Source organism: Halichoeres trimaculatus, unplaced genomic scaffold (assembly GCF_033239565.1).
Source record: "Halichoeres trimaculatus isolate MK-OKI-2021-1 unplaced genomic scaffold, fHalTri1.1 fHalTri1_scaffold_16, whole genome shotgun sequence".
Lineage (NCBI taxonomy): Eukaryota > Metazoa > Chordata > Actinopteri > Labriformes > Labridae > Halichoeres > Halichoeres trimaculatus.
The window spans coordinates 31,212,720-31,236,966 of record NW_027437194.1 but is presented as its reverse complement, the minus strand read 5'-3'; the positions used below and the strand labels follow the sequence as shown (position 1 = coordinate 31,236,966).

The window sequence follows — 24,247 nt, the reverse complement described above, 5'->3', positions numbered from 1 at the left end:
CTGCGTATTCTTCATCATTTGTCTGCAACTGGTGCTGATGAAACCGCACAAGAAGGCTGTTTGTGTAATAGTGTGATAGCTCAAAGTCAAACACAGACTTTAAAGTGCTTTACAGCAGGTGTTGCATAATGTGAAGCACCATCTAACTACACATTCTCCTGCCAATGTGGGTCAGTGTAAACTTTCTACCAAGCAAAACTGCACAAATGTGACTTTTTTTGCTCTGAGTAGTTTTTTAAGTTCTCCCTGCAGCCTTCAACCTGTCACTGTCATCACAGAGTGAAAGTCTGCAGCAGCTTGTCAACTCAGGAGTTACTCTACAACCTGCTGAAGCAACATGATATTCTGACAATATCAACCAGCAGCGCTGCAACTAACTGATGCTTCCCTAAAGATTGCATAACTCTTGCTTTCTCCTGTTTCTGCAGTGACTCCTCACAGGGGGGTAAAACTGGGGGGCTGCATACAGTAGACAGGATGTTCTCTGTATGTGTACAGCAACCCGTGGGCTGCACGGTTGTCCTGCCTCTCTTCCAGAAACTACCCCCCACACACACTGCGATGACAGGCTTAATGAATAAATAATCACACAGACCCACATACCCCTGCTGTGCACTCAAAAACAAGTGAGCAAACATGGTGGAACAACTGTAGTAACCCCGACATGAATTATGGAGTGAAAGACTTTCAAATCAGACTGGAAAAGTCTCTGCTCTCGTCACATGACAGCCTCATGTTGGCATATATAAAACAAAAATTGTTCTGTAACACCCGTACGTGACTGGATTTGAGTGTTGATTATTCTAAACCACTTCAAGTGTGTGTGCCTGTTGAGACTTTTATTAAACATTAACACCACCAATGGTACAATTGTACGCTCTATTCATCATTTATCAAACTCTGGAGGTTACAAGAGTGTTTCCCACTTCACAGTCCTTGGTTTCAGATGGCATCTGAAACTGGAAGTTTAGTTTCATTTCTTAAAAACATCATCTAATTAAACTAGTTTCACTTTGAATGAATATAACTATGAATACATAATGACAAAAACCTAAGTGTCTGGTGCTCGTTTTCCTCTAAACTTGCTTCATTTCTGCAGCATTTAAGAGCTTTTTCCTTCTTTTACAACAACAGGGTGGGCGTGAAGTTTCAGTTCTGTTGTGCATTAACCACTTGAATGTCACAAGTACACAGTCAGGTGTGTGACAGCTCAGGTCATAGCTGGGGAAATCTCTCAAAGGTCTTTTGCATGTTTGTGAACACACTGCCAAGTTCAGGTAGTCTGAGCATTTTTTAATGGAGTAGCATTGTCTGGAATGTACTGTCATCATTTTTTGCATGCTAATTTCCCAATTAACTAATTTTGTGAATGAACATCGTTCCTGAGCTGCACGGTTGCCTAACAGCAATTAAGTCAAAAGTTTGACGTCTGTGTGGAGTTTGTATGTTCATGCTGTGCATGGATGGGTTCTCTGTCTTCCTCCCACAGTCCAAAAACATGCTCATCAGGTAAATTGCTGATTCTAAATGACTCGTAGGTGTGAAAGTGGGTGTATGAGGATGACTGTGTCTGTCAGTACGTATACATGTGTGCAGCAGTCTGACTAAGGTCATATCCATAGACTGTAAAAAAATGGACGTCATCTTGCTCGGCTCAAAGTGAGGTTACCACAAAAACTGCTCCCCCTGGTGGCTGGCTGTAGTGTAGGTCAAAAACTCCATTTCCCCAGGCATTCCAGATGAGCTGTAGTCAAACTTTTAAAAATAAACACCTGGTAGAAATGTTTCTCATGTCGGTATGCTGTGGTGATATAAAGATATCGTTGTACTGTGTGGTGTTCAAGTCCTCTTTTTCTGAAAAGTTTTGTTTTTTCATTGGTTATTAGATGTTAAAAACTAGGCTTTAGGTCACGTTTAACGATGACTGACAGCTGCTGTTCTTGTGCACTTTTTTAAAGAACAGCAAAATATGTCAGGATGGAGAGCCAAGAAGAGATAAGACTTTCAAAAGAAAAAAAATATGTGTAATTTTCTTACCCGGCTCCACTCAGATTCTCACCCCAGGCTCACACTGAATCCGGCGTGGGTCCGGTGCGGCTTCCGCATGTAATCCGTATCATTAAAATCACTGTTGTAGGCTCACATTGGCCCAGCGCGGTGCGAGTCTGGTTGTGGGGGCCGTACGGCACAACGGAAAGAATCCGCAAGAAGTCTATCTTTTCCGGACGCCAGAGAGGCTCTGCGTCAAGCTCAATGAAATATGACGAGCTGTACAGGAAGTGAACTACCGGGTGGCATGAAGATCCATTGTTTTTTAAAATAAAATCAGTGAACAAACAAATGTAACTTGACTCTTCTTTGACAGCACAGTCGCGCTAGTAGTAAATGTAAAAATTACATCACACCCGGTGACACGAGGTTGCATTTTGACAACAAGGGATGACGAGAGACTCATCCTTGAAGTGGAAAGTCATCTTATTTTATATGACACATCCCACCCTTATCAAGAGGATAAAACAGGAAAAGAAAAAAGTAACGTTATTAAAAATAATAAACATTAGAGAAATAAAGGTCTTGCGCAAGTCCAGACAAGAACGTGAACCCATGTGAGCTTCTACTCTTGCGAGAGCCTTTTCCGCAGCCAGCCGCAGCCAGCCGCAGCCAGCCGCAGGGTATCTAGTTTTGTCTGAGTATACATACAGAAAAGAGAATCAGACTTCTGGTCAAAAACCTTTCACTCCACTCCGATAGGTTTTGTCCTTTTGTCCTTTTTTGATAAGTGAAGCTGCCTACGTTACAAACTAGTTAAGTTCACCTTGAAGAGGAAGCAAAAAGCTAAAGGCAATGGCTGAGATGGATGAAGCTGTGGCTCTGCATGTTTCTTTCATACTAGGCGTGCTAATTGTTGGAGCACAGTGACCCTATCATGCTCCTCTACTTCCATTTTTGTGGGGAAATTTGCTTGCCCTCAATGCAGGGATTCAGACCTGTTGAGTCCTGCCTAATGCAACCACAGTTCGATTACAGTTGTGTCATAGGTGTGTCAGTTGAGCCATGCTCTGTCCATTCTTGGTCCATTCTGTTTACATGCATCTAAATAATTTGTTCTCATGCTGACTCAGCTCATAGTCTGATTTCTTGAGCTGCATGTAAACATACTGAGTGCATCAGCCCTGTGATTGGCTGGCGCCCAGTCCAGAGTGTACCCAGTTTCTCACCCAATGAAAGCTGGGACGGACTCCAGCCATCTGCGACTCTGAACAGGCTAAACAGTAGAAAATGAATGAATGAATGAACGAATTAATGAATATAGTTCTGTAAAATCTGCCCTCTTGTCAAAAAAACTCAACAACCCTGGTTTACTGATTCAGTGACATCACAAGCACCTTTACTCTATTACATGCTTATACTAATACACTCACACACTCACACACACACACACACACACACACACACACACACACACACACACACACACACACACACACACACACACACACACACAACACTGTATGGTATGTTCTAATTCTGGGGTGACTCTGAGAAGGAGTCTTACCCCTAAATTCCACCGCAAGCGCCATGCCTTGCAGCGGAACGCCGTGGTCTTGCACCGATTGTCAAACCTCACTGTGTGTGTGTGTGTGTGTGTGTGTGTGTGTGTGTGTGTGTGTGTGTGTGTGTGTGTGTATGTTTGTATGTTGCAGGAAAGTTTGGGACTAATAAAGACCAACCTGATAATGCCAAAATGATTTAAGTAACCTACAACAGCTTTTCCTTTTTTCTGCCACTGGTAGCAACTGAAGGAGTTGAATATTTCAATTTAGGCTTTTTTTTGCATAACTTATAGCTGAATGTTATAAATCAAAGAAAATGTAGAGTGAAAAAAAAGAAATTACAGGCAACACTGTACAAACAAAAAGCAGTAAGTCAAAAGTCCTCACATCTACAGCTTGTAGAGATAATGTAAGATGTCAGTTATGCAGCTTACAAATGTGTCATCGCAACCAACCCCAAACTGAAAGTCCTCACAAAGCTTTTGATGAAAACACTGACGTTTGGATTCAAATTGGCCTCACGCAGAAATAATGAGCTTATGGTTCTCTCTGCAGTAAAACAGAGAAGACCGTGCCTGTTCAGTCCTCAGGGTCTACAGAGGTACTCAAACTGGAGCTGTGAAGGGAAAGTTAAATGGCTGGCACAGTGACACACACACACACACACACACACACACACACACACACACACACACACACACACACACACACACACACAGCTGATGCCTGAAAAGATGCACAAAAGAGCAACAAACAGACTGAATGTGAGGACCCAAACAACACAACCTTCTTTTCATTCAGTCAACTCATGAAGTGATTGCAACTTTGTTTTAGAAGCATCATTTCGTCTTTGGTATCTAGAATCCAAATCTCATCCCTCTTCAGAAATTCATGCAGTGAAGAATTTGTGATCAGACAGAAACTTCGAGCAGAACCAGACTCACGTTAGACATCTGCTGAGCCTGGCTCGAGAGAGATTCAGAAATAAAGAGAGAGCTGGACAGAGACAAATAAAGACAATAACAGCCACACAGCTCATTCAGATTCATGAATACAGCACCAATAATAATGCTGAGAGTATGAGTACCAATAACAGGAACTTCCAAGTAACGTTACTGGACTGATCTAAATACTTTTTAAGGCATTTACCATAATACAGAGGTATAAATGAGAGTTGTAACCTACAGGTGGATTTTTTCTTGTGGGGGTGGGACTGAAAGTTTGAGCCTGGCGCTGGTGCAGGGCAGCATAACAACTGCCTCATATGAAGCGGTTTCTGAATGCCTAGAACTGTTGCCACAGGCTGGGTGTCAGATAAGGTGATAAACAGCTGTGCTTATACAGCGTTTTCCTTTCACACTGGGTGATGCACTTAACTATTTCAAGAAGCAGGAAAAAAAATTTGTTCAAAGCAGAATCTTCAAAGAGATACCCGGAAGGACACAACCCAAAAGTTGCTCACAGGAACCAAGTGGCAACTACTGGATTTGAAAAATACAACCAATGTAGGAATGTAAATGAATAAATAAATAATTTGAAATAAAATAATCTGCACTTCTTCAAGTATCCTCTTGAGGCTGGCTGCATAAATACTAGAAACCACATAGGCACCAATTAAAAAAAGCTGATTTTAAAGTAAACATGTTTACTGCCTGGTTGGTTAAAGAAAAAAACTTTGGTCTGAACAGACAAATGCTCTGTCAGAACAAACCATATGGGTCCTGAATTTTTTCACAACATTATTTTTTTGACACAATAAACTTGAGAGTTTTGCCCATTTAAGGGCATGACTAACTGGCACCATAGCCTTTACAAAGAATGGACAATGTGGCTCCGCTTTTTACCATTATACAGTTTTGAAGCCAAAATACTGAGGTGTTGCCATCTGTGTAGAGCTGGGTAAAAGTAAAACAAAACAGTCTTATTTCTTTCTTTCTTTCTTTCTTTCTTTCCAGAGTCTAAACTCTTCTTGGCTCTCCTTCCTGACATCTTTCACTGTTCCTGAAAGAACTACAGCTGTCAATCATTGTGAATCATGATCTAAAACCAAGGGGCAACATTTAGAAAAATGAAGCCTATGAGGAAGTGCTAAAAGTTGTTGTTTATCAGGATCTGCTTGAGGCTGGCTGCAGAAAGACTAAAAGTCACGTAAAAATCCAGGGAGGAAAAAACAACAGACTTTTATGGCATTAAAAAGCAGTTTTTGTGGTGACCTCACTTCAAGCCAAGCATTTTTTATTTTTTACCACCTATGGTTGGCATGCTGTTGCTGTCTGCAAAGAAGTCAAGGGCCTGCCTCTTTACCTCATCCTAATCATAACCAAGCTAGGTTGAGTTCAGCATTTCCAATAAGACTTCTGTTAACAGTGGGATTCAGAACTTTGTATAAGATACAAATTGGTGATGTCACTGAAACTACATTAATATTCCATAGAGTCTAAGCTCACTGCTGATCTTTTACTAAGTTTAAAGTTAGATTGAGGAGATTGAGTTAGTGCTTTCAAAATGTCTGCTTATAACAACTTTCCAGGGACCAGTGGGCGACACTGAGACCATGTCCCTATTTTATGCCCATGCTGGTTAAAATTTCTGTCCACCAGCACAGCTTAAACATGATAATGCAGCCCTTGTTTGACTATTAACGTGTTATTATGAAACCAGCCAATCTTTATCCAAAGTCTCATCTCCCGCCTGAATCAAAGTTCTAATCTAATCATGTCTCACAGGAAGTGACCCCTGGGCCAAATGCTGCCCAAGTGTAAAAACGTTTTCATCTCAGTTTTCTGATAAACACTCTCTCTAAACAGTCTCTCCCTCTCTGTCTCTCTCTTTGAGAGGTGCCAAAGGAAAACTCCAGATGCCCCCCCTCCTTACAAAGAAGGGGGCCAAGTGAGGACTCACTGTCCTGAGCCAGATGATAACTTGCCAACTGTTGGCTGTAAAGACACAATGTACTTCTCATCCTCCCTCTCTGTGGAGTGGGTGGCTCAACAGGCCACCACAGCAAACACGGCTTCTACAAATCCTCCTTGCAGAGACACTTCGCTCCTAAAATTACTTTAGCGTAGGGTAGTGCATCCTTCTTGATGCTCGGGTTTTAAACGCCTTTGTCTCAAACTTGATTCACACCACGTGATATGAAAGAAACATGAAAATATTTTGTACATTTCCTCATTTTGAGTCATTGATAGTGGCCTTTCAGGAAGTTGAGGTCTCCTGCAATAATACAGCACGCCCACTTCTCTCTGTCACAAGACTGGAGTCACTCATGACCGGGGGCTTTTTGTGTGTGTGTGCTTACATGAGTAGTTATCCACTCAGGCAAGTTATGGGAGTGCTGTGTGCCTCGTGACAGTCTGGACCTTCCTATGTACGTGTTATAAATGCAGGTCTCTAACATGTATTATAGAATACTTTGTTTTGTGGCAGGCTGACTCCAGGGCCAGATTTATATTCTCATGGCAGCAAACTGTTAAAAACAGGATGTAGCAGTTGTTCATTGGGGCAACAGGTGGCTGTCAACGTGACTACAGCTACAGTGAACCTCGGTGGACAGATGTTTGCAACACTCTCTAATCCGCGGTCACACTCAGACTTTTATCCAGGGGCTCACGCGCAGAGATAAAACTTCCCGCCCCTCCTCGCCTCAGTTTTTTCCCTCCTGAATCTGTTTCTCGCACGACGGGCTTGCCCCACTGTTTCGCTCGGTGGACCAGCAGTTTGTGGGTTGCTTTAGTCGTAATATTTGGTGTTATATTTGGGCTCCTCGCGGAAGGAAATATGACGCTCGAGGACAGAGCGGAGCTGTCCACGCGGCCAAGAAGGCGACGCAGGGAGCGAGTGGAAGGTGCGTATTTCTGAGATTGAATGTGATACTTCGATAATTATTCAACGACAGAAATTAAAAACGAATTTTTGATCATTATTATTATTAATATGATTTTTTAATTTTTGCTTTTTTAAATAGGCCTACAGCGTGCGTTCGTCGGTAATGCGAGAACTGGTCTGTATCTTCCTAATTCTGCAAACATGTCTACGTTTTTAAGATATGTTTTATTTATAAAATGTTGTTGTGTAAGATGAGAAGTTTCCCATAAACTTAAAATAAGAAGGCTCCTGTCCTCATGGGACACGGAGTTTCGTTGGTTTTGTGCACCAAGAGCCTTAATATTGATTCCGCAAAACTATTTATTTTTTTGTGCGCATGCCCACTCACTTGCAGACTCAGATCACGCATATAACAGCATATCTCAAAAACCAGTAGGCCTATAGTTGGTTCAACAAAATGCCTTGTCCTTATCTCCCTCACTGTGTGCGCGCGTGCGTGCGTGTGTGTGATATTTCGCAGTAGGCCTATCATAAAACCTTTTGGATAGGTTTTTATTTAAGTTTTGTAACACCTGTTCCTTCTGAGTCTACCAGCTGTTAGTTCTGGGGAGCACTTTGAACGGATGTAGCCATGTCTCTGACAGCAACAGGTGCTGAGTGTCTACTCACAAACTCTCCTTAATGGGTTTGAAATGTGTTTTTTTTTGTTATGTTTGTATGCATTTAGTGTGAGGTTATGCTTTTGGTTGGTAGGAAATCTTTTATTGGCTTCTGTTATGTAAGAAGAGAGAGCATGTTTTGAAATTCTATGAAGAAAAATAAATTTTGAGTACCTGGAAATCAAAAGGCACACAATCAAAAAGCATAACTAAACACAGCAATGAGCAGTAGAGGTGTTATTTTCCTCACCAAAGCAAAGTGATTTTGCAGCTGCAGATCTAAAGCAGCGTGGCTGACAGTTTCCTCCCTGTTTATTGGTGCTGTCTGTTACTAGCTGCGTCTTTATTGTGCTCAGCTGTACTCACCTGTGCAGCATTCCCTGCAAAACGTGCTGTAGGAAAAGATTCTGTCAAAAGAGGTAACTATTTGGACATAAAACTATCAAAAGTGCTATACATTGCCATAAATGCTGTTTTGTGAAGGTTTTATTCAGAATACAAATAATTATTATTACAAAGAGTGACTTGTTTTTAATCTTAAGTTTATTTTAATGCCACTTTGAAGACTTTATAAAGCATTTTGAAATTGTTTCACTTTCATATATTTTACTGTTTATAATCCATGATTTAAAATGAGATGAATCTGCTGAAAAGGATTTATTGGATTTATTTTGTGGTAATGGTGGAGACTGGAGCTAAACTAGTAAAATGACAAAGGACAGGAGAGCAGAAGTAAGCCAAGCTACAAACCTAGCTAACAAAGTTTAATTATTGTCAAACACTAGCGCTGCATGACGACAGTTAAATACATCACTTAGACACAAGAGCCACTCATAAAAGATCTATCGCAGCACCTCACAGAAACAAAGTCTTCCCTGAGACAGGAGGCTTGTGTTAGCCAGAGTGATCTATTCAATCTGTGGGTACAGTCTGTGTTTACCTGTTGCTCCCACATTGATTTGGCATGATATTCTGATTCAACATGGGATTAGGCATAGCTAAACAAGACAGGGTTTGTCAGAAGCCAGGCTTAACCATCAAAACAATGTTGTTCAGAGATGATTAAACTTAAGACCTGGACTCATTACCCTATAACTGTGTTCACGTCAAGTCTTAGGGCTTTTTTTTTAGTGCAGAATGTAGTTGGGAATTTGGCAGGTACTTTTATTGCCCATATTACATCAAATAAAATTCAACTCTATTGCCAAGTGGTTGACGACTGCTGGCGTGCTCAGCTTCATGTTTATTGCTCTTGGTAGATCTCAAAGAACAAGTTTAATCTTTATTCTGCCAGCAAATAAAAGTCTACCCACAAGAGACCTGTAATACAAATTACTTTTAGAAACAACTATTTTTTCCCTAAATGCATCAGTAGTTTTGTAATAAATGTAAAATGGGAATAAGAACTATCATAAGAGAGGGAGGGATGTTGTAAATATCATCAGTGCTGTGATTCTGTCACAGGGTATGAGTCTGCAGGCTCAGGGCTGTAAATAATTCAACTGTTCTGGACTTTGGTTTAACATTAAAGGCTTGGACTGTGGTATTACTTTTATACAGCTGTGTAACAAGAGGTTTGCAGTAATTGAAAGTAAAAATCATCAGCGAGTGGTTGATGGACATATGCTGGACTGCAGCCAAAACATCCTCCTTAACTCTTGTTTTTATGTGACTTTAGTAGCCACAGACTAGACATTTGTATGTATTTTGTTTCAGTTGTTACCCACTACCTAAAAATGAGACAAAGGCATAGTGAAAGGTTCCAGTGATGTTGTGGGTAATAAGTCTTGTTTCCACCAAGCGGTTCAGTTCATCTCGGTATGGCACACATTTTGTGGGAAATTTCTGGATGTCTTCTATCTTTCTTTTATCTTTGTTTACTTTGTTGTGTTTTTCTTCTTTGTTGGATTTATTAGCAGGGTACACTGTGCCACACTGCTACGGGATCACACTCTTACTTAACTGATGCAGCTATTGGCAACTGGCTTACACGCTGCCTACCAATAAGGGGCACTGTTGGCTGTGGAAACACAAACAGGATCAGGCTTTACAGATCGGACCCATACCACACTGAACTGATCCATACTGGACCGCTTGGTGAAAACAGGGTTATGCCAATCTTCTTATCCATTCAGATTGTTTGGTCTGAATGTTTGGTATGAATTTAATGCTTGTTCATTTCAGCCCACAGTCAGCAGTTACTCTGCAGTGGTTGGTTCAAACTTGAGAGTCTATCAATGAAATGAGAGTGAGAAAGAGTGAGGTTACTCTGCTTGGTAGATGACTGGCAGGACTAAACTAAGGTACAAACTTTTGGGGATTTTTGGGGCCGATGTCGATACCGATATTGGGGGCAAAAAGAAGCCGATATCTGATATATAGGCTGATATCTGATATATAGGCCGATATTTGATATATTGGCTGATATCCGATATATCGGCTGACATATGTAATGAATTCATTGATATACACAGGATAAATACTGTTTATGAACACAAATTATGACTAGCTATTGAAAAGTTCCATCTTCCATTTAATGTATGGGGCTAAACTAGATTTAAGTAACAATATAGCTGCTTTCAAAACATGCAATAAATACAATTACAACAAAATACATTGAAACATTTTCAAAAATTATTTCAACCAAAACAATAACTTGTGAATTTATAAGCCCAGGTTAATCCTGCATGGCGTTATGAAGTGAGACGCTGTGTAGTAGCCTTATATTAATTAACACACTGGAGCAGGAGCGAAAGAATCTCTGCGGAGCAAAAATGTTTATAATCGGCGACATTTTGGCCGATGTTGATTAATCGGTGACAGGCTATAATCGGCCTGATTAATCGGCTGGCCCGATTAAACACTGTTTGAACTAGGTAGAGCCTGATGTCTCTAATATTATGATGCAGGGATTTTCTTGACTGCTAACTGAGTATTATTGATTTGGGTCCCTGCTGGTCTTCATATTGTTCTGTTTGCTTGTTTGTGTATTTTGTTTTTCATTTTTGGACCATTTTTTGTATTTATCCATTAATTGTAAAAGTGAAAAATTGATCAAAATACAAAAATATACATAAAACAACAGATTTGGATCAATAAGTGTAGCTTTCCTCATTTTTAAGTGTCAGTAATAAATGTGTATAAACAATTGACTCGTTGTTCTACCTCTTCAATGATTTTTCTACCCACAAACACCTTTGTGTGTTTTTTTCTCACAGCAGTTACTGGCCGGCTCTGGCAAGCAGGAGCTGTTGTCAGGGCTCATTGTCATGCATTCCCCTTGAGTTTGGCGGCGCCTCCCTCAGCAGTGCGGTGGCAGGATGCCGGTGCAGGCAGCCCAGTGGACAGAGTTCCTGTCCTGTCCCATCTGCTACAATGAGTTTGACAGCAGCGGCCACCAGCCTATCAGCCTGGGCTGTTCCCACACAGTGTGCAAAACCTGCCTACACAAGCTGCACCGCAAGGCTTGCCCCTTTGATCAGACGCCAATCAGCACAGATATTGACCTGCTGCCGGTCAACTGCGCCCTGCTGCAGCTGGTGGGGGCTCAGGTGAGTTTGGATGAAAGAAGAAAAAGTTGCTCTTTCTGCTTTCTTTGCTCTAATGCACACCCATTTTGTGTGTCTCTTAGATCCCTGATGTGCAGCCGGTGAGCCTGAGCAGTGCAGCTGAAGTTGAGAACTATGAAGCCTGCAGGGTGTGTGTAGAGGAGCTGGCTCTCTACCTAAAACCAATCAGTGGAGCGAAAGGTTTGTATGTGCAGTGATGTATGAGTGGATTATGGACTCTTTGAAGCTCTTTGTCCTAAACGTGTGGGAGACGCAGTCGAGCTGCTTGTGCAAGTTGGCATTCATGATTCTCACACTTCTCATGATGCCTGAAAGCTGCTCTACTTATATGGTGGTGTAGAAATATTCAGCTGTCTGCGTGCGTAACAAGACAAGAGAAAGATTACCTCCTCTGAAATCCACTGGACCAGGATGGTTACAGACGTCACTTTTGATGGCTCAGATTTTGCACAGTTTTTATCATGGTCAGCTTCTTTTACAACCATAAGAGACTTTCAGTCAACTTTTCTGTCAGTCAGTCCCCTAAAAGTGAAAAGAACTGAATAAGCTGATTACGACGTGTCACTCTCTACAGGTGTGGCCACTCTGAGTCCAAGCGTGCTCAGTCGACCTATGCAAAGGAAGCTGGTGACTCTGGTTAACTGCCAGCTGGTGGAGGAGGAGGGCCGTGTGCGGGCGGTGCGTGCGGGTCGGTCTCTGGGTGAAAGAACTGTAACTGAGCTCATCCTGCAGCACCAAAACCCCCAGCAACTCTCTGCCAACCTCTGGGCAGCGGTGAGGGCACGAGGCTGCCAGTTCCTGGGACCTGGTTGGTGACACACAGCACATATGCATATACACACATTTCAGGGATAAGAACACCAAGATGCAAGATTTATCATAGGACTTATCTGATTGACTTAATCACTTAGCAGCTGTGCATTTAAAAATAGGGTCTGCAGGAATTTTCATTACTTGTTAGTAAATACAACATTCAAACCAGGCTCCTCCTCCTTGGCTCAGTGCCAGCGGCAACGCACACCAACAGCTTTAAACAGTGACTACATGGCCACACTCACTAGCCCAGCAACCACCTGTAGCATCACGGTTCTCCAGGGAAAGAGACTAAAGAGCCGTGACTTGACATGTTATCACAAGCTAATCACAAGTATTTGACACATACCTGGTTAGCAGAAAGCTAACTCACATCACTCTTCATCCTATGAGGCTCTCCAAGTTACTGAAAGCAAATGAAGTTGAGCCAAGCCTCATCCTAGTTCAGGGAGAAACTTTATCTGTTTGGTATTTCACTTCACTTTGTTTTTTTTCTTTTTTCTTTTCTTTTGGTGTTTTCCTTTTTTTGTGCTACGTCCATTAGCCTAGCCATTTGGGATAGCTTCCACCCGCTATCATCAACATGCAAAAGCACTTGCGGGCTGGGCCTGCTGTGATTAGCTGATACAACCACTTCTACTCCCCACCCAGAAACATCCTGAAACAACTAAACATCGTTACAGGCAGAGGAGGGGGGATGAGGCAGACACAGACGCTGACACACATTTATTCCTGTAAAAGCTGACATTTTATTTTAAGGGAAATCCTGCAGACCCTACCTTAAATGTTCCAGGGGTAGCCTCTTGTGTCCACTCCAAGTGTCCATAACCTGCTTTCTGAATTGTCTGCATTGCCTTTGATGGCTGCCTCATCAAAATGACTGTGCGCTGGCAGCCTGTGTCCTGTGATGATTACTCATAGGGCAGATTCTGAGTGGGAAACTTTCTCATCATGATAACAGAATGAGTTCATTAAAAGTCTGAGGACACTGGTTGGACAGTTTGTTTGTCATACTGTCATTCATATGCATGCTGAATGTCTTTCTTTGACTCTCTGTTTGCACTCTCTGCCTTCCTCCCTCTTCGTGTCTTGCCATAACCCAATATCCCCCTTTCCTGTAGCTATGCAAGAAGACGCACTGAAGCTTGTTCTTCTGGCCCTGGAGGACGGTTCAGCTTTGTCCAGGAAGGTGTTGGTTTTGTTTGTCGTCCAGAAGCTCGAGGCTCGCTTCCCCCAGGCCTCTAAAACCAGCATAGGCCATGTGGTGCAGCTGCTCTACAGGGCCTCCTGCTTTAAGGTATGTAAACCTGGCAAAAAAATAATGAAATTTGTTCATGATAGATTACTTTCTTTAACGTAACAAAGTGTCTTGGCAAAAAATCTTACACCTTTGTAAAGTCTGCTTGTTTCTCCTCTAAATGGAGCTACATTGGTAAGGAACACGCATCTATGGGGTAAAAGCAGAGCTGAGTATGTGGATCATGCCCATGAAAATAACAATAATAATATAATAATACATTTTATTTCAGGGCGCCTTTCATAGCACTCAAGGTCACCTTACATCAGTTGCAGAGCACATAAAGTATTAGTAAAAGTGCATTAAAAGCAGGAGTAAAAAGCAAGTTTAAAAAGAGACATACAATACAAAGACAGTGTAAATTAACAGAGGGAGTATGCAAGTTTGAATAGGTGAGTTTTGGGTCTTGTTTTAAAGAGTGGTAAGGAGTCAGTATTGCGGAGGTCAGGGGGTAGTGAGTTCCATAATTGGGGAGCCGAGCGGCTGAATGCTCGGCCCCCCATGGTGCTGAGGCGCGCAGAGGGGACAGAGAGGTGGATGGAAGAAGAGGAACGAAGGGTACGGGCAGGTACATGAATGTCGATGAGGGCGGAGAGGTACAGGGGGGCGAGGTTGTGGATGGCTTTGAATGTGTGAAGCAAGATTTTGTACTGGATGCGATGTGTGATGGGGAGCCAGTGGAGCTGCTGCAGGGTGGGAGTGATGTGATGGGTGGATGGAGTCCTAGAAATGATGCAAGCTGCCGAGTTCTGGACCAGTTGAAGCTTATGGAGGGTTTTATGGGGGTGACCAAACAGGAGGGAGTTCTAGTAGTCAAGTTGTGACAGTGTCAACAGAAAAAAAAAGAAAGTTTGATTAAATAAGGAAAATTTTGTTGTGATGAATGAAATGAATGAAAGGAATGCAGTAAAATGAAAATAAATCTCTGTAAGGAAAAAAATGTATGATAAGACGGGGTACCTGTTTCTGTCCTGATTTGGGTTTTTGATCGAAAAAGAAAAGAATAGAAAGAACGAAATGATAAAGGGAGGACGTGGCGTCAGGGAAGGGGCGGAGAGGCGTTCAAAAGAGAAGAAAGACAAGGAAACTGGCGTGCCGGCGAAAGGGCCGGAAAAACCCACGAAAAGTAAAAAACCGTCTGGGGGAAAGGGGGTACCAATCTCATAATAAGTCTCCCAGAGGTGCTTACATTGCGCGAGCCTCTACAGCCCAAAAGAAATCTGGTGGATTATCGCTTCCCAGGACCAGGAGGAGCACGGACTGGCTGGGAGAAGTTAAGTTCCTTCCAGGGGGGTGAGCCTGACAACGTTTATTTTTTGTATTTTTACCTGGTATACCAGTGATTTTTTGTTGTTGATCGATCACGTTTTTTTGGGGGGTGGTTTTTTTGTTTTTTTCTCCTGTGTGGATTATTTTTATTTCGTGATGGATTTCGATCGGAAAACGGACACACAAACTGTTTAAAAGACATTTTAAGAGGGTGTGAAAAGGGACAATCATACTAATTTTTGTTGAAAGGGATTTTTTGTTTTATTTACCGACAGGACAGACTGTGTTTGGGGATTTTCTTAAATGACTATTCGAGTTTGATTTCTATTACGCGCCGGGTGCGCAGGCGACACTTAAGTTTGGCTTGATTAAAGTGAAATTTTTGTTTGTTCTAAACGTTGCTCGGAGTTTATTTCATTTTTTGACCTCTTTTGTTTGTTTCGTGGAGATGTGCCTTTTTTTGTGGGAATTTATCGTTTTCCTGAAAAGTTTTCCCCTTGTGTGTTTAACGCCAACCCGATAAGGGTTGGTTCTTTACAAAGTCTGGAGGTGACAAGACTGTGGACCAAGATAGAGGTACTGTGAGGGAGGGGCGGAGACGGTTTATGTTTCTGAGATGGAAATAAGCAGACCGGGTGATGTTAATATGAGATGTGAAGGAGAGGGTGCTGTCAAGGATGACACCCAGACTATTAACTTGGGGTGAGGGGGAGATGAAGGAGTGGTCGAATGGAAATGTGAAGCTGTTAGATTTCTTGAGAGTGGAGCTAGTGCCAATAAGTAACATTTCTGTTTTATCACTGTTCAGTTTGAGGAAGTTGACAGTGAACCAGGACTTTATTTCAAGGAGACAGTTGGTGAGGGAGGATGGTGGGAGGAGAGAATCAGGTTTAGTGGAGATGTAGAGCTGGGTGTCATCAGCATAGCAGTGAAACTGTATATTGTGTTTGCGGAGGATGTGGCCAAGGGGAAGAATGTAAATGATGAAGAGCAGGGGCCCCAGGACAGAGCCCTGGGGCACACCTGTGGTGACTGGGAGTGGGTGGGAAGTGAATGAGGCCCCGTTTACACGACGCCGAAAACGGTCGATTCCGCAAACATTTCGTGGCGTTTTGGCCCTCCGTTTAGACGAGACCACGTTGCGTTTTCACTGAAAACGCAAACTTTTGAAAACGCTCCCCAGAGTGGAAAGATCTGAATCCACTCCTCCATCCAGCTTCGTGTAAACGGAGCGTCTCGCTGACGTCACCGCATGCGCACTCGCAGTTTTAGGTGAAGGCTCCGCGCTCAGCCACATTTCCAGTTGAGCCAGTAGTTGGTGGTAATGCGCGTTATGGTTGGATTGCCGACCGTCTCACACAACAAAATGGCAGAAAAAGAAAGAAGAGAAGAGGAGACTTCTCCTCCTGGAGTCGTATGAACGCGGATCGTTTTCACGCCGTCCTCATGTAAACGCGGGTGGCTTTTGAAAACGCAAAGGAAGAATCGTTGTGGGAGTCTCCGTGTAAACGGGGCCTGATTTAAGCTGAATGAACTGAGTGCGGCCAGAGAGATAGGATTTAAACCAGGAGAGGGGTGTGTGTGTGATGCCAATGGAATGCAGTCTGTCTAGGAGGATGGTGTGGGAGATGGTGTCAAAGGCCGCACTCAGATCAAGCAGGATGAGAATGGTCAACTGGCCAGAATCAGCAGCTAGCATCAGATCGTTAGATATTTTCAGAAGGGCAGTTTCAGTGGACTGAAGGGGGGCGGAAACCGGATTGAAAATAAGCCAGTTTTTCTCTGCCAATGCCAAACAGCTGATTCTGCTGAATCTTTCCTTCCTCACACTTATGTGGCCCCTGTTTGTTTAGTTTCATGTTTCGTGGTCAGTCCCCTTGAATTTACAGTACAGTAAAAGAGGCAGCTTTAGCCTTTGCGGCTAATTTCCAACTGTAGGCCAGTTATCAAAGGCCTAACATGTTAAAATTATAAATATAACAAATACATTTATGGTTACAACAGGCCTAAAACAAAAGGAAATAAGGCATTCAATATATCACATACAACTGGAACAGACACAAAGCACATCAAAGCAATTCACACAATAAAGACAAGACAGAGACAACAAGGGAGGAGAATAATCATAGAGGCCACATTTAAAGCACAAATAAGACATAACATGGAGGCAGGCAGCAGCAATGGCTGTGTCACATCCATCACAGAGTTTCCCACCTGACAGGGATTAGTGTGTGCACTTATAGCTGTCAGTAAGCCAAAATGAGAAGTAAAGGTGGAGTATCTGTGTATGTCTATGATGGAGATGGGGAGTGAAGTCCAGTTTTGTATTGCTCTGACAGAGAAAGATTGCTGATCAAAAGTGATGTTTCTAAATGGAATTAGAAGTTTTTTTTGTGCCCCGAGTGATCTGACTGCTTTATGTTAGACTGGGAATGAGATTAAAGGTGGAGGTGCAGTGTTATGGAGAATTTCGTAGACCAGGCATTTGTTTTTGTTGTTGATAACATCTTCCCAGCTCAGTAATTGACAGTTATTTAATAAAACATATCGACTATATTTGCATGCATACCATATTCTGATTAAGGTTCATATTCTGATTAAAGCAATAAAAAAAATACAAAAAAAAAATACTTATAAGAGTGCTGAGCTACTGGAGTATCCCCGTTAGCATGTTAACTGGAATACTTTGCGCTGTACTGTTTGATATTCATATTCTTCCTTCATCAACATGTGCCTAGAACTCTCTCATTGTCTTTCCACTTCTCAAGTGCAGCTTGTTGAACAGTCTTTAAAAAATATCACAGTGCTTTTGCCCATCGGTGAAGTCCATGATTTTCAACTTTTTAATCATTAGGAATAAGTTTGTCTCCTCCTTGCCCCAAAGGTGTATGGTCTATTGCTTTCTTGCCATGTTGAACATTCACAGAAGTAAAAAAAAATCCTTTAAGTAACTCAATTGGGAGCATATTCCGACTAACACGTTTACATGACCAAATATTTAGGTTGATTCAGGCATATGCCAGGGGTTTTATCAGGTTTATAATAATCGGTAAATGAGCTTGATCGGCTTATGACAATTAGAATAATGTGTTTACATGTCTCCTATGCAATCAGATTATTGTCATTATTCTAATTAATACAAGAATATGGTTGGCATGTAAACATGCTCAGTGCTGTGAACTGTTAGGTTCTGGTCCAACACTTAAAGGGTTTTCTTGTAGAAAGTGGCTGATGGCTTTGATGACAAGCTGCTAGTTTGACACCAGCTTGTCAAACAGTATGTTAGACATGACATAATAATGGCATCCCATAACAGCTTGGCAGCCTTAAGTTTGTGCATTTCTAATATATTTAAGTTGATCAGGCTAAATTTGACCCTTTTGCACACTTTCTTAATGTGTGCTTTCAACGGAAGATTAGAATAAATAACACCCAGATACTTAAATTGCGTTACAATTTCCATGTTTTGGCCAGAAGTTGTTATATTTTAAACAACTAAGTAAAATGAAAGAATTGTAAAATGACCAGCCTATCTCTTTTCTTCAGATTTTAACCATCCAATCCACCAAACAGGAGTCAATGGCAGAATAAGCTGTTTGGCACTGGGAGAGAAAACTTGGCAAATTTCTCCTGGGGTACAGCCCACATATGTAGCTCTGCTTCGCATCCCAAAAAATGTGTGCTCCTTACAAATGTGTCACCTTTTACTATCAAACAGACTTTCCAACAGTATGGAAACATTGTTACAACAAAGAAATTATCTATAAAACACAAATAGCCTTACTTCATGTGTAATGTTTATATTTCCGTTCAGGAACATATGAGGAGAACGACTTTGAACACGGTTAAACTGAACAAAAGAAGCTCAGTGTGCTGCTGTCCCAAGAAGCCAAGTCATAATAAATGACCTAATTAAATAAAGGGTATTTGAAAAGATCTTCAGACACGTTTCATTACAGCAGAGAAAGAGCTTCAACTTTCTTAATGTCATCATTTCTACTCTGTTTTCCCTTTAAACTGTTAGTCTCTGCAGTTTACCTTACACATTATATATTTAGGAAACTAACAAGCACCCACAACAAATAACTCTTTGAAGTGTGACAGTGAGGGTGTTAAACCCTTTTCAACCAAGGATCGTTCCAGCCTATCTTTATATTCTTGTACTATCTCTCCCTCAGGACTACCTTGTGCTTTAACACCTTCTCCTGCTCTGGAGTCCTGTCTGTAATAAGGAGACAGGCTTCTGCGGGTGTATTTTCTGTTTGGGAGTGTATTTTTGGGACTGTTATCTAATGACAGACATCGCTGGTAGGGCAGATATGCCAGCTATCTGTTGTGATGTAACGGCAGTCTATATTTGCCCTTGTTGCCCTGCCTTGTAGGACACAGATAGACGGCACAGAGATGCTGAGAAAATATATATGTACATGCAGGAGGAGGAAGAAGGCCTGACGAAGATGGGCAGGAGAATAATGACAGAATCTGGTTTTGTTTGGTTGTTGTGTTCACTGTTTGTTCTTCAAATACGGTGGGTGGTGTGTCGGTGTCTTATGATGATTACTCATAGGGCAGATTCTGAGAAAGGGAGAATCCCTTTGTCTGATCTGAATCTGAGTTTTTTGGTCTGAAGACACCTAAACCGAACACTCAGCAGCATGAAGCTGGAAGATAAAGTTTAAAGGAGCAAGTCCCGCTTCAGTGACTACTTCTGATTTCTCTTTTTCTTGTGTGTACTCTACCTCCTGTCTCTTAATTTATCTCCTTTTTATCCTCACTGTCAGGTGACGAAGCGTGATGAAGACTCCTCGCTGATGCAGCTGAAGGAGGAGTTTCGGACATATGAGGCTCTCAGGAGAGAGCACGATGCCCAGATCGTCCACATTGCTATGGAGGCAGGTCTTCGGATCTCACCTGAGCAGTGGTCCTCTCTGCTGTACGGAGACCTGGTTCACAAATCACATATGCAGTCAATCATTGACAAGGTACTCCTATGATTTAAAGACCTGGTCACTGTGACATGCTGTGAGCATTAATGGAGACACTTTGGAGTTAAAGGACATGAGTGAAACAAACCTCTTAGTAGCAGAGGTGTAGACTCACTCTCCTCTTCCATCCTCTGCCACAGTTGCAGTCTCCAGAGTCATTTGCAAAGAGCGTTCAGGAGCTGACAATCGTTCTGCAGAGGACAGGAGACCCTGCCAACCTCACCAGCCTTAGACCACATCTGGAGCTACTCGCCAACATAGACCATAACCCAGGTACTTCATTTCCCTTCAGCGATGTCCACCGACTGTGTCTGAAATTTCTTTTAAAGAGGGCCCTGTTTTATTTTGTGAAAAAGACCAACCACTGATATATTTTCTATCAGTTAAAGTAAAATAAATAGGCATAGTCCGATTATTGACGCTGATATTCAGCATTCTGAGGCATATCAGCATCAGATGTTTTTTAATCCGACATAAAATAAGAAACCAATTTAAACTGGGTTATTTTGACTCTAGGTCAGAACTAAACATAGAGAGGCAGCATTCAGCTTCTATGCTCCAAATATCTGGAACAAGCTGCCAGAAAATATCAGGTCTGCTGAAACTCTTAGCTCATTTAAATCCAGGTTGAAGACCCACCTTTTTACAGCTGCCTTTTATTAGAGCATTTTAACAATTCTTTTTAATATTTTGTCTTTAATTCTGCACTGCAAATTTTATCTTCAAATCTGTTTTTCAAAGCTGTTTTAAAATATATTTTAATCTTTTGTTTGTTTGTTCGTTTTTTGTTGTTGTTTTGTTTTATTGTATCTTTTTAATTAACCTCCTTTTTAATTGAATTTTGATTGTTTACTATAATTTGTTCTGCCTGTAAAGCACTTTGAATTGCCATGCTGAAATGTGCTATATAAATAAACTTGCCTTGCCTCTGATGCAGCAGCTGCGCCTCTCTGCCCCCAGCGTTGTTCCATCCACAGCACCATCTGATTAGTTACATGCAGAGCCATGGCTCGAGTAACACCCAATCAGCAGTCAAAGCTGTGCATGCACAGTGCTCACACACGCTGCCGAAAGAACAAAGTAGAGAAGCTCTCAAGAGAATTATATGTTTTAAAGTTAAGGTTGGGAAGCAGACTCTCCTGAAACTGTATTAAACAACCCAGTCACAGTTTTTGAAAGTTTATAAGCCTGTCCCTCAGGTGTCTCTTGATACCAGATGATCAGTGGTCAGTTTTCTGCAGTGTAAACATCAGCAAACTCTGCTTCAGACTCATAGACTGTATAATTAATGGACATAGTCACCCGTCTGTTTCTGAAACAGATTTGCCAAAGCAAACTGGTTCTTGTGCCCATATTGGAAGTGGCGGGGGCTTTGCATACAGCTATAGGGCGCTTGTCAGTCACGTGAGCTGAGCTGTGCCTCTGATTGGGCAACTCGTCATCTTGGTATCCTCTGAACTGCTGAGTGAGAAAAAATTCAACCCCTCTGCACGGTGTGTGCTCAGACAGATGTTTTTTGAACCAGGCTGTAAATAGGTTAATTTCTGCTTTGAAAATGGCTTTTTTTTGGCTTGGTGTGTATGTGACTTCAGGTACTTCTGGAGCCGGCCTCAAGTGGACACTAGAAAAACAGCAGATTTTAGCACTTCAACATTGTCTCATGTTCTTATATTCTTAGAGCCACAACATATAGAATGGAAAATAGTGCTAATATCTTCACTTACATATTAGCACAATGTAGCACGCTAGTATACTTGCGTCGCAGGTTAACATTGACATTATGACCAGGTTTAACCTTAAGCTTAACACATAGTCTCATGATGTAGCTAGCATGGTTGTAGTATCTTATTATACATTTGTCTTTTTGTTCAGAACATCTTTCAATAGCCTCTGAGTTGGTTTCTTTTAGTCTGTACAAAGAGGAGCTTCTGATCAAGCTCAAGTGCAAGTGTACTGATCTCAGAAACAAAGCCTGGGAGTGTTCTGCCTTGGTTTAATGATCGTGATGATCCTGATGCTCACATGAGTTTCTCAAGGGCCATTTTGAAATCTTGAATGCAGGATCAAAATCTGAGCTGAACACTGTTGTTGTCTGTTTGCAGATGCCCCGGCACCATCATGGGAGGAGGTGGAGAGTGTGATGCTTGCTGTGAAGTTAGTGGTTCACGGACTGGTGGAATTTATTCAGAATTATAGCAAGAAGAGCCACGAAACACCACAGGTACTTTAGAGAGGCATGAAAGGGTATTATTATTTCAACTAGCCCACAGAGGGCTGCACGGAATCAAGATGGGCTGCGTTAAAGTTGTGTTTCTTTTGTGGAATAGAGATGACTGATAAAGGTGGGGGTAGAATTTGTGCCGCTGCTCTACCCAGGCTGTAAAAAAGACAGTCAGCGTGAAATGTTTTTTTTTCTTTTTTTCCAAGCAGGACATGTTCTTCCTCTTTCCTCTTTGGTGGTCAAAATAACCTGACAAGGTCCCTGGCTTCAAGCAGCACAGAAATAATTTAAGTGAGACAGAATGGAATATCTGTTTAAAATCTGCAGGTAATGAAGCTTTGAAGGACCACTCTCACTCTTAAAACCACTGTCGAGGAGATGAGTTGTTAACGGTTAATTTAGTCCGGAGAGTCAGAGACTCAGATCCTCAAAAATTTATTGTTGTTATTATTTATTGTTTATTAATAAAATCTAATCTTTTTGAATTTAACATATTCATTCTTTAATATATAACCTTGCAATGCTGTGTTGATGTCCAGCATAGAAAATCACCTACTCTTCCACTCTCTCACAGTCACAAGGATGCATTGTGCAGGTACCTAAATATGGTACTGTTTGATTTTATGTGAGTTGGTACACGGTACTTTTGACTGAATTAGGTCTGTACCTATAAAAGTGCCTAATTCAGTACCCATCTCTAGTCTCCACGAGTTGTTTTCACAGATACAAAGCTTAAAGTGATACTCCAGGATGGAACAAGTTGGGTCCTATCACAAGGTTTAGGGCAGAAATTACCCCTACAGCAGTGTTTTTGTGCAGCAGAAGCCCAGAGCGCTCACACCAAACACCCCCTCCCTGCTCGTCAGCCGCTTTCCTATGCACTCAGACGGGGCCATTTTTTACTTGACCAAAAACACAAATAAACGGACTCCCACTGAAAAAAATCTGATATCGGTCTGCATTCACGCTTTATTTAGAGAATTTTCAGCGCGTTACTTTCACACAAAAACACCGCTAAATAAGGCTCTAGTTCTCATCGTGTCTCTTCGTCCTGGCAGACTACCTGCGTTTGTTTATATCTGGCACATTGCACGCGCGGACTGATACACTAAGTAGCGAGCGCCTCGTAGCCAGCTGTGGCTCTGCAGCGGAGGTAGCGCCGTTTTACTACACGATGAGAACTAGAGCCTTATTTAGCGGTGTTTTTGTGTGAAAGTAACGCTCTGAAAATTCTCTAAATAAAGCGTGAATGCAGACCGATATCAGATTTTTTCAGTGGGAGTCCGTTTATTTGTGTTTTTGGTCAAGTAAAATATGGCCCCGTCTGAGTGCAGAGGAAACTGGCAGATGAGCAGGGAGGGGGTGTTAGGTACGTGCGCTCTGGGCTTCTGCTGCACAAAAACACTGCTGTAGGGGTAATTTCTGCCCTAAACCTTGTGATAGGACCCAACTTGTCCCATCCTGGAGTATCACTTTAAGGACTCAACAGGGAACATTCCCCAGCTCTGGATACAGATTTACAGACTGTGGAATGGCACTGGTTTTGCTGAAACGCTAGCATGTCTGCAGACCAGTAACATCAAAGCTGCCTGACTGGTTATGTTTCTCAATAAGAATAATTGGGCAGAAAACTGAAGTCACTGTGAGACAAACAGGCTGTCCATAAAGTCTGTTTACAGTTACAAATATATTGAAAAGGCAATTGATGAGATGTTCTCAGTAGTTATCACAGCCTTTAATCACTCAGTGTTTGTGTATTTCAGGTTTTCTGTTGATGAAAGAGGTCCTGTTAAATGAACCCCTAAAACATGGTTAATCCTCAAGAAAAGGCTCAGTGTGTCTCAGGGTTTGTTGGTTTACAGGGTTATGTTACAGATATTGTGTAAACAGAGATACATCACTGATCTAAAGCTGAAGATCACTGATGAGGTTTGCTGCAGCCAACATGACAAGAAACCAAGTACCGCCTTAATGCGCTTTGTGTAGCTAATGGTGCTCATATCGAAGGGTATTAAATTAGTTAGTAAAACTACAATACCTATGTTTTATTGT

General features: G+C 41.9%; 1 protein-coding gene across 4 annotated transcripts in view; it reads left to right on the top strand.

The window, feature by feature from the left end:
* rc3h2 (ring finger and CCCH-type domains 2) overlaps positions 1-24,247 on the top strand; it is a 45,770-nt gene that overhangs the window by 760 nt on the left and 20,763 nt on the right. For 3 of the 4 annotated variants that reach the window (XM_074690333.1, XM_074690335.1, XM_074690336.1), the window contains exons 2-8: positions 11,260-11,592; positions 11,673-11,790; positions 12,185-12,418; positions 13,545-13,720; positions 19,771-19,971; positions 20,115-20,247; positions 22,077-22,195. In XM_074690333.1, coding sequence (XP_074546434.1) covers positions 11,362-11,592; positions 11,673-11,790; positions 12,185-12,418; positions 13,545-13,720; positions 19,771-19,971; positions 20,115-20,247; positions 22,077-22,195 — 1,212 coding nt within the window. In that variant the 5' untranslated portion in view covers positions 11,260-11,361. The remainder of the gene's footprint in view (positions 1-11,259; positions 11,593-11,672; positions 11,791-12,184; positions 12,419-13,544; positions 13,721-19,770; positions 19,972-20,114; positions 20,248-22,076; positions 22,196-24,247) is intronic. The other variant, XM_074690334.1, reaches the window with a different exon arrangement.